This window comes from Pagrus major, chromosome 5, assembly GCF_040436345.1.
Source record: "Pagrus major chromosome 5, Pma_NU_1.0".
In the NCBI taxonomy this organism is placed as follows: domain Eukaryota; kingdom Metazoa; phylum Chordata; class Actinopteri; order Spariformes; family Sparidae; genus Pagrus; species Pagrus major.
The window spans coordinates 41591330-41601388 of NC_133219.1; the positions used below are offsets into that span (position 1 = coordinate 41591330).

At 48.3% G+C, this 10059-nt stretch overlaps 3 protein-coding genes across 3 annotated transcripts in view; 1 reads left to right on the forward strand and 2 right to left on the reverse strand.

The window, feature by feature from the left end:
• Positions 1-5271, forward strand: part of LOC140995741 (regulator of G-protein signaling 3-like) — a 31473-nt gene extending 26202 nt beyond the window's left edge. Inside the window, exons 22-28 of the mRNA XM_073465818.1 lie at positions 1284-1640; positions 2432-2479; positions 3044-3090; positions 3398-3496; positions 3966-4027; positions 4144-4310; positions 4384-5271. Of these exons, the coding sequence (XP_073321919.1) occupies positions 1284-1640; positions 2432-2479; positions 3044-3090; positions 3398-3496; positions 3966-4027; positions 4144-4310; positions 4384-4581 (978 nt within the window). The 3' untranslated portion in view covers positions 4582-5271. The remainder of the gene's footprint in view (positions 1-1283; positions 1641-2431; positions 2480-3043; positions 3091-3397; positions 3497-3965; positions 4028-4143; positions 4311-4383) is intronic.
• Positions 5272-5610: 339 nt separating this feature from the next.
• Positions 5611-6328, reverse strand: LOC140996435 (myosin light chain 3, skeletal muscle isoform-like). Its single transcript, XM_073466847.1, has one exon. The coding sequence runs from the start codon at positions 6326-6328 to the stop codon at positions 5735-5737; it is 594 nt and encodes a 197-aa protein (XP_073322948.1). The 3' UTR covers positions 5611-5734.
• Positions 6329-7464: 1136 nt separating this feature from the next.
• LOC140995742 (adenylate kinase isoenzyme 5-like) overlaps positions 7465-10059 on the reverse strand; it is a 4136-nt gene continuing 1541 nt past the window's right edge. The window contains exons 2-8 of the mRNA XM_073465819.1: positions 9509-10059; positions 9280-9426; positions 8967-9139; positions 8781-8894; positions 8389-8580; positions 7715-7796; positions 7465-7517 (exon numbers count right to left, since the gene is read on the reverse strand). The exon at positions 9509-10059 is cut by the window's right edge and continues 29 nt beyond it. Of these exons, the coding sequence (XP_073321920.1) occupies positions 7465-7517; positions 7715-7796; positions 8389-8580; positions 8781-8894; positions 8967-9139; positions 9280-9426; positions 9509-10059 (1312 nt within the window). The remainder of the gene's footprint in view (positions 7518-7714; positions 7797-8388; positions 8581-8780; positions 8895-8966; positions 9140-9279; positions 9427-9508) is intronic.

Sequence of the window (10059 nt, forward strand, 5' to 3'; positions counted from 1 at the left end):
TGAGCCTGATGTAAACCTGATCTGAGCCTGATCTGGAGCCTGATGTAAACCTGATCTGAGCCTGATCTGAACCTGATCTGAGCCTGATCTAAACCTGATGTAAACCTGATCTGAGCCTGATCTGAGCCTGATCTGAACCTGATCTGAGCCTGATGTAAACCTGATCTGAGCCTGATCTGAGCCTGATCTAAACTGATGTAAACCTGATCTGAGCCTGATCTGAGCCTGATGTAAACCTGATCTGAGCCTGATCTAAACCTGATGTAAACTGATCTGAGCTGATCTGAGCTGATCTAAACCTGATGTAAAACCTGATCTGAGCCTGATCTAAACCTGATGTAAACCTGATCTGAGCCTGATCTAAACCTGATGTAAACCTGAACTGAGCCTGATCTAAACCTGATGTAAACCTGATCTGAGCCTGATCTGAGCCTGATGTAAACCTGATGTAAACCTGATCTGAGCCTGATCTGAGCCTGATCTAAACCTGATGTAAACCTGATCTGAACCTGATCTGAGCCTGATCTGAGCCTGATCTGAGCTGATGTAAACCTGATCTGAGCCTGATCTGAACCTGATCTGAGCCTGATCTAAACCTGATGTAAACCTGATCTGAGCCTGATCTGAACCTGATCTGAGCCTGATGTAAACCTGATCTGAGCCTGATCTAAACCTGATGTAAACTGATCTGAGCCTGATCTGAGCCTGATCTGAGCCTGATCGAACCTGATCTGAGCCTGATCTAAACCTGATCTAAACCTGATGTAAACCTGATCTAAACCTGATCTGAGCCTGATCTGAGCCTGATGTAAACCTGATCTGAGCCTGATGTAAACCTGATGTAAACCTGATCTGAGCCTGATCTGAACCTGATCTGAGCCTGGTCTGAACCTGGTCTGAGCCTGATCTGAACCTGATCTGAACCTGATCTGAGCCTGATCTGAGCCTGATCTGAACTGAAGTTTGTCCAGCAGGAGGCAACAGAACACACAAATGTAAGAGAATAAATAACATGACTGTTGATCATTACTGTTCACATCCTCTCTCCTCCTCCTCCTCTCTTCTCTCTCCTCCTCCACTCTCTCCTCTTCCTTTCTCCTCTCTGTCCTCCCCCTCTCACCCCCTCTGACCCCCTCTCTCCTCCTCCTCTCTCCCCCTCTCTCCCCTCTCTCCTCCCTCCCCTCTCTCCTCCTCCTCCTCTCCCCCTCTCTCCTCCACCTCTCTCCTCCTCCTCTCTCCCCTCTCTCCCCCTCCCCTCTCTCCTCCCCCTCCCTCCCCCTCAGATCTCAGACCTCCCCTCAGACTTCGGCCTTCTCTCTCTCCGTCAGTCTGACCTCCTCTATCGTCCTCCTCTCCTTACTCCTCCTCTGATCCTCCCCACCTCCGCCCATCCTCCCCCTACCCCTCTATCTGTGACCCCCTCAGACCTCCCTCCCCCTCTCCTTACTCCCCCAGCTCTCCCTTCTCCTCCTCCAGTCCTCCTCAACCCTTCTCCTCTCTTCCTCCATACACCGCCTCACCTCCTTCCAGGACCTTCACCTCACCATCTCAGCTTCTCCCCCCGCCTCCCCCCTCCTCTTCCACCCAGAGGAGTCCAGTCTGGAAGAGAGAGGAGGAGCAGAGGAGGAGGCGAGGACAATTAGGAGGAGGGAGGAGGTGGTGGAGGAACGGGCAGCAGGGGGAGGGAGAGAGTGCCTCTGAAACATCTGAGAATGTGGGAGGAGTCGGGGGGCGGAGCCTCCAGCTCAGCCCGCACCACTTCAACATGAAGAGGAGGAAGAGGAGGAGAGTGATGAAGAGGAGGAGGAGGGAGGAGGTGCTGACCAGTTCACTTCCTGCTACAGACCTGAAGGTCAGTCTGAAGGAGGTTCAGGTGTGATGCAGAGACAGGTTCAGGTGTGATGCAGAGACAGGTTCAGGTGTGATGCAGAGACAAGTTCAGGTGTGATGCAGAGACAAGTTCAGGTGTGATGCAGAGACAGGTTCAGGTGTGATGCAGAGACAGGTTCAGGTGTGATGCAGAGACAAGTTCAGGTGTGATGCAGAGACAGGTTCAGGTGTGATGCAGAGACAGGTTCAGGTGTGATGCAGAGACAGGTTCAGGTGTGATGCAGAGACAGGTTCAGGTGTGATGCAGAGACAAGTTCAGGTGTGATGCAGAGACAGGTTCAGGTGTGAACATTAGAGTTGAAGTGACGTCTCAGATTAATTCTCCTTTTAAAAACGATTTTGTTGTTTTTTCTTTACATTCCAGTTCTACGTCGCTCTCTCTCTGAGGGTTCTCTACTTCAGGAACCTCGTTCGCCCTGCTTCCTGTCCGACAGCACCATCCACCAGCTGACCCGCCCCGTGACCTTTGACCTGGACCTGGACCTGGATCCCAAGCCCCGGCCTCCCTCCATCCACACCCTAAGGAAACAACTGACCAGAGAGGGGGGGGTCTCTGCACCACATGCTGCTGCTCCTCAACGGCACCAAGGTACAGACCAGACCAATGTAGACCAGGACAGACCATCAGAGACCAGGAGAGACCATGAATAACCATCAGAGACCAGAACAGACCAGGAGAGAACAATGTTGACAAGAACAAACCAGCAGAGACCAGGAAAGTCCACTTGAGACCAGAACAGACCAGCAGAGAGCAGTACAGAGCAGAACAGACCATCAGGGACAGACCATCTGAGACCAGAACAGACCAACAGAGAGTAGTACAGAGCAGAACAGACCATCAGGGACAGACCATCTGAGACCAGAACAGACCAACAGAGAGTAGTACAGAGCAGAACAGACCATCAGGGACAGACCATCTGAGACCAGAACAGACCAACAGAGAGTAGTACAGAGCAGAACAGACCATCAGGGACAGACCATCTGAGACCAGAACAGACCAACAGAGAGTAGAAAAGTAGGGTTAGTCCAATATCGACCTGCAGTACAGCAGAGAGCAGTACAGTACCTGTAGTAGAGTCCAGTAGAAGAGTCCAGTAGAAAGCAGTTTAAGACAGTTTGAGAGTCTGATGATCTGTTTTTTTTGTTGCTTCAGGATGCCGAGTTCAGAAACCTTCAACTGAGGAAGAAAACTAAGAGTCTGTAAGTAAACACACACACACACACACACACACACACACACACAATAATAACACGTTAACAATAAACTTCTTTAAAGTTTCAGTTAAATCAGTAGTTTTCATTCAAATGAAGAGGCGGCCATTTTGAAGGAAGAAAGAAAAATGTTGACAAAATGGCCGACCCCACAGCACTTGAACTGTCATTGGTCCATTCAGTTCCAGCCCTGATAGTTTATTTCTGTTGTGCAGCCAATCAGAGACTCTGAATCACAGGTTGTGTTTTTGTTTCTACTTTCTGTCGCTCTGACTTGTCATCGTCGTCTCCTCAGAGCCGCTGATGTTCGGAGCCGCCTGTTGTTTCTACGACAACGGAAAAACAGCAGCGGTGTGGAGGGTAACAGTTTGGAGAAAGCTCTGAGAAACAACAGGTAGGAACAGGAAACATGAACCATTACACTGCTGTTCTCATGAGAACCCTGATGAGAACCGCATCAGTCCCAACAATCATCACTAAACACTAACCCCGACCTAGTTAAATCAGAGTCCGACCGGTTTGAACAGGGTTCTACCTGTTTGAACAGGGTCCTACCTGTTTGAACAGGGTCCTACCTGTTTGAACAGGGTCCTAACGGACTGAACAGGGTTCTACCTGTTTCAACAGGGTCCTACCGGTTTGAACAGGGTCCTACCGGACTGAACAGGGTTCTACCTGTTTCAACAGGGTCCTACCGGTTTGAACAGGGTCCTACCGGACTGAACAGGGTTCTACCTGTTTCAACCGGGTTCTACCAGTTTGAAAAGGATCCTACCGGTTTGAGCGGGGCCCAGTTTGTCCTTACTGGTTCCCTTTACTTCCTGCTGGGCCACCGTGTCTCAGGTGTTGTTTTCTTTTTTTAGACCATCTACAAAGGAGGTGATGAGGTGGGCGGAGAGTCTGGAGGCTCTGCTGACCAATCAGTGTAAGACACATCACTTCCTGTCTCTATGTTCAACCTGTAGTCAACGAGGGACACGCCAACATGGTGACATGTCTCTATTGGCTGAAAAGTCTCCTCCCTCTCTTCCTTTTGGTCAGATGGTCTGGCCGTGTTTCGTCACTTCCTGAGGTCAGAGTTCAGCGAGGAGAACCTCGACTTCTGGTTGGCTGTGGAGAGATTCAAGAGGACACACCCCCTCAGCAAGATGGCTGCCAGAGCTGTGAAAATCTACGAAGAGTTTATTTCTACCAATGCAGCGAGACAGGTACCTGTCTGTCCGTCTGTGCTCTGATTTGTCCAATGACTGGTCATGTGACATCACTGCTCTCTGTCTCCAGGTCAACGTGGACTCATCTGTCAGAGAATCGACCAATCAGAGCCTGAGTCTTGGCATTAACCCTGCCTCCTTCCAGTTGGCCCAGGATCAGATTTTTGGCCTGATGGAGACCGACAGTTACCCACGTTTCCTCAGGTCCCGCCTCTTCGCACAGCTGGCCAATCAGGGCACACAGATGGCCACAGAGTCAGCCAGTTAGAACAGAGTTTTGTGACACCTGACAGCCAATCACAAGTGAGGAGGAGACAGAGTCCAGGCAGAGGCCAGATTTATGGTTAGCCAATCAGAGGCCCCAACCAGCCCCATTCAGAAAAGAGCTGACGAATTAAGGACACTTTCCAGATGCATTATGGGAAACATAGTGTTCACTGTTTCAGTCTCTGCTGCTCAGATGGTTTCTTTGAATAATCAGTTTGTAAAACAGAACTGATGACATCATCTGCTGGACTTACTGACAATTAGCTCATGTTAGCATGCTAACTTGCTAAACTAAGATAGTGAAGATTAAACCTGCTAAACATATTAGCGTGTTGGTGTTAGCTGTTAGCATGGCTGCAGGCTGATTATTCCTCGGATGGTTGATGAAGACAAAATCAGTTAATCTGCTGTTTTTATTCACATTTTAAATGTTTTTATTAAAACTCTGCAGACATGTTGAAACATCTGTGGAAACATCTGTTGGACTCTGACTTCATGAAATGAAATAACGACATTTAGTTTTTTATTGTTCTGACTTACTCTTTTAGTTCTTCATGTAACTGAAGTTAGTGAATTATGTGTATTATCAAACTGTAACTGAAGATTATTAAAGATGATGACAATGATGTTTGTCTGCTGAGCTGCTGGATGAAGTCTGCTGGAAACTCTGAAAATAAACTCTGATGTTGGACTTTCTGCCTCTTCTTCTTCATTAGTTTTATTTGTAGTAGCCACAGAGTCGTCCTGCAGTTTGACTTATTTCATGTCAGATTATTTTTTTAAAGTAATGTTTAATCTGACATCAACAAGACACTTTAATCCAAACATCTCTAACAGCAGCAGCAGTATTTAGTGTTCAGGTGTAGTTTCAGGTGTAGTTTCGACTACATCATGAGAGTCAGCCGATCTGAACTGGACCAAGGTCTTTAATTTCTGTTTATTATCATGAACCTGAACTCATCTTTCACCTGTTCTGATGTCATATGGAGAACAGGTGCATGATATTAATAAAGAAAAACAAACGGTGAGATGGACTGAAGATGTTTAATGACAGACAGACAGTGTGGAACCATACAGAAACATTTAATACAGCAGAACCAGAGACAGACAGAACCTCAGTCCATCAGCAGAACCAGGAGCACCATCAGTGTTCTCTACCCAGCCATAATGTGTTTGACAAACTCAGTGTAGTTGATGTGTCCGTTTGCATCCTCCTGTCCCACCATCAGCCGGTCCACCTCGTCCTCCGTCATCTTCTCTCCCAGTGTGGAGAGAACGTGGCGCAGCTCGGCACCCATCACTGTGCCGTTGCCCTCCTTGTCGAAGACCCTCAGACCCTCCACGAAGTCCTCGAAGGTGCCCTGCTCTTTGGACCGGGCCACGTGCTGCAGCATGGGCAGGAAGGTGTCAAAGTCCAGCAGCTTGACGTGCAGCTCCTCCGCCTTTGGCCTCCCGAGCAGCTTCAGCACCTCGTCGTTGGTGGGGTTGTGGCCGAGCGCTCGCATTACATCTCCACACTGAGCGAAGGTGATCTTCATCTCACCTGTCGGTGTCTCGTCGAACAGCGTGAAGGCATCTCTGAACTCTTCGATCTGGTCAGGGCTGAACTCCACCACGATGCTCTTCAAGTCCACCTCCGGAGGTTTGACCTCTGGCTCTGCAGGTTTGGGAGGTGGAGCGGGCTCCTCCTTCTTCGCCTCCACCTTCTTCACCTCTGCCTTCTTTGGTTCCACTTTCTTCGGAGCCATGCTGCTGAGACGAAGGACCGAGACAGACTGAGATGGACCGGGTGGAACCTTTATACCAGCATGAGGTTGGGCGAGCGAGGCAGGAGAGAATGGCCGAGAGAGAGAGAGAGCAGCAGACCAAAGATGGAAGAAAACTGGAATAGAAACACTCAGAGAGACGATAAGAGACCAAAGATTAGAAGCTGCAGGACACTGAACTGCTCTGAACCAGATCCATGAACAGGCTCTGAATCAGGAACCAACAGGAACCTGCAGGGTCCAACAGGCTAATGTAATGGAGTAAAGTTACAATATTTACCTCTTACATTCCATCACTGCCTCCACCGTCTCATGATGACATCATCATTTTATACTGTTTGAGCACAGACAGGATCTGTTTCATCTCTCTCTCTCCTGTTTCTCTCTCTTCTTCCTGTCTGTCTGTCTCCTGTCTGTCAGTTCAGAGTATTTCCGTCTTGTTATCTCCTGAGGCGTCGTCACAGGCCTTGTCATTAACATTCCCTGTTGTGATAAGGGCGGTGATTACCCATGATGCACTGTGTCCTTCAGTCTTTAAATAACAGAGCTGATAGTGTTTGACATTAACACGCTCAGACTTCATTCTGGTGAACTGACCCTTTAAGGTTTAACCCTCGTGAACATGAAGATCAGAGAAATGTTTCCAGAGTAAAGTTTAATGAACACTGCTCATCTCGTTCTGACTTTAGTCTTCACACAGTCGATGATACGACATGCGATTTGTTATGATAGAGATTTATTGAGTCGACACGACGTCAGTCAGTGGATTCAACATGTGGAGACAAGATGACAACAACAAAAACAACAACAACAAATAAGCTGAGCTGATTTCAACAGCAGAAGAACGACTGGTTCTCAAGTTAATACACGAATGTTTACAGTGAAGAGACAACTGACAGACTGACATCACAGCCTGAGACACAGGGAATAAACGAGTTAATAAACAAGATCATAAAAGATTAAGAAACAGTTTATTAAATGGAATAAAAGTAAAAAGTAGTAAACATTTATAAACAGGTAAACAAACACACTGAACAACAACAGACTGGATTATTATCCAATAAGAACACTGCTAACAGACCATACTGATTACTAATTGGTTCATGATAAAATTTGTGTTATTGATCGATAGATCTGACCGCAATGCTGCATTCTGGGATATCGGCAGGACCTGGAGACACACAGAAACAGATCAATCAATCAGTTAAACAATGCAATCAATTAGTGATTGTATTGCCTTGATCAATAGAAATCAGTGATTATGACAGACAGCTGACCAGTGATCAGATTCAACTTTTGTTAACGTTTGTTACATCAAACTAAACAGCAGCTAAACTGATCACTCATCAATAACTAATCAATCAATACCTGAATCCTTTAGAAGCAGTTTCTTTCTGATGACTGAACTCAGATCAGCAAATACCGTCTCCTCATCTCTGTCAGCATCCACCTGCACACACACACACAAACACACACAGCTGTTAGCTTGTTAGCTAACAGGACGACACCAACAGTTTCATGTTTTTGTTGAAAAACAAACTTTCTGTCAGAATCCAACAATTCTCAATAATTTATCAGTTTCAGGTCGACTTCAAGGTTAACGACATCTGTAGAATGTCCTGAGAGCAAACAAGTTTACCTGTCCTCAGGTGTACCTGTGTCTGCAAGTGTACCTGTGTCCTCAGGTGTACCTGTGTCTGCAAGTGTACCTGTGTCCTCAGGTGTAGCTGTGTCTGCAGGTGTACCTGTGTCCTCAGGTGTAGCTGTGTCCTCAGGTGTACCTAAGTCTGCAGCTGTACCTGTGTCTGCATGTGTACCTGTGTCCTCAGGTATACCTGTGTCCTCAGGTGTACATGTGTCCTCAGGTGTACATGTGTCCTCAGGTATACCTGTGTCCTCAGGTCTACCTGTGTCTGCAGTGTCTGCAGGTGGAGCTGTGTCTGTAGGTGTACCTGTGTCCTCAGGTGTACCTTAGTCCTCAGGCGTACCTGTGTCTGCATGTGTAGCTGTGTCTGCAGGTGTAGCTGTGTCCTCAGGTGTACCTGTGTCTGCAGGTGTAGCTGTCTGTAGTATCTGCTGATGGAGACGATGTCTCTCTGAAACATCTCCAGGCGTCTCCGGAGGGCGTGGCTGTTGTCTCCTAGGAGACCGAGCTGCGTGGCTCGTCGCTGCAGACGACAGCGCAACGTCTCATTGGAGCAGAGCAGAAGCATCACCAGATCAGGAGAGCCGACCTGAACACAACAGGTGAGGACGATGTCATCATTCTTTGTGTTTCAACATCGTGTCAATCATTAATTTGTTGATTTTAGAGGCGTTGATAATGTTGATATTGATTTGCTGTGGGTCTGATCGGGTCTCGTTTTATGACCCACTTTAGATGAAACCACATCCCCTTCAGCTAACTGCATCAAGCTCTCTGATTGGACGGTACCTGCTCCTGGAAGCTGAGAGCCTGGTGGACGTCTCGAGGGAATCCGTCCACTATAAAGCCTCTGACCTCCTGCTGACCAATCAGCTGTCGCCTCAGCTCCGAGATTGTCTCCTCCTACAGTCAGGTTACAGGTTAAATCAGTGATGTGTTCAGGTGATGACTGGTGGTTCAGGTGTGTTGACTCACCTGTGGTCCCAGCTCTCCATGACCCATCATTTCTGAAATAACACTCCACTTCCTGCTGGGGGAGGCGTGGCTTAGCAGCTGCCTCCTGAGCAGCTCGTCCAATGAGATGATTCTGAGGCTGAAGCAACGAGCCAGCCGAGCCGCCTGACTCCCCTTCCCACTTCCTGGACCACCTGATGGACACAAAGACGGTTCTGACTAGTAAAGACACAGAAAAAGACCAAGAGTATCAATCAAGTACAAACCACATCAACACATCAACAAGACAACTGGACACCTGGAGACGGACACGTTTCTTCCCTGATTCTCTTACCGATGATGAAGATGATGAGGGGGTGTGGCGTCTGAGGAGGGAGGATGCTGACTTCCTGCTGGAGCCCAGAACTCTCTGTCATGTCAGAGTCCGAGTCAATGGAGAGCTGAGCCCGGACCGGAGAGGGAGGAGGACCAGATGGAGGAGCTGAGAGGAGGGACAGAGTCAGGAAGTGTTTCTGTGACAGTGTCTGAAGGTTCAGATTGAACTCATCAGAGGAGCATCTCACCCTCTGAGCTGAGTCCATGTTCCTTCTTCTCAGAGTGGACAGGTGAGGGGGTACCTGCAGGTCCAGGTGCAGCTGAGACGAGGACTTTGGGTTCAGCAGGTGTTTTGTGCTTAATCGAGACAATCAGGGGAATAATTTGAGGTGTTGAATTTTGGGGTATTAGGGCTGTTGTTTGGGGTATAATTTGGGCTATCTGTGGCACTGGTGGTGTTAGTTGGGGGTCTACAGGGGGCACTGATGTTGTCTTTGGTGGTGTTGATGGTGTTATAGGAGCTATTGGAGGTGTTATCTGTGGTGTTGTGAAGAATTTAGGGGGCGATGTTTGGGGTGTCTGGGGTTTTATTGGAGGTAGTGATAGTGTGGGGGGTCCAGGTGTTGAACTGGGGGGTTCAGGTGATGTTATGGGGGGTCCAGGTGTTGAACTGGGGGGTCTGGGGCTCAGCTGGTGTCTCTCCAGGAGGATGAAGGTGTCCCATGTGACAGCCTCAGGACCCCCCAACTTTGTGGTTGTGATCAGGCAGCTCTGAAGGAAGCTGACAGGGTCGTCAGGA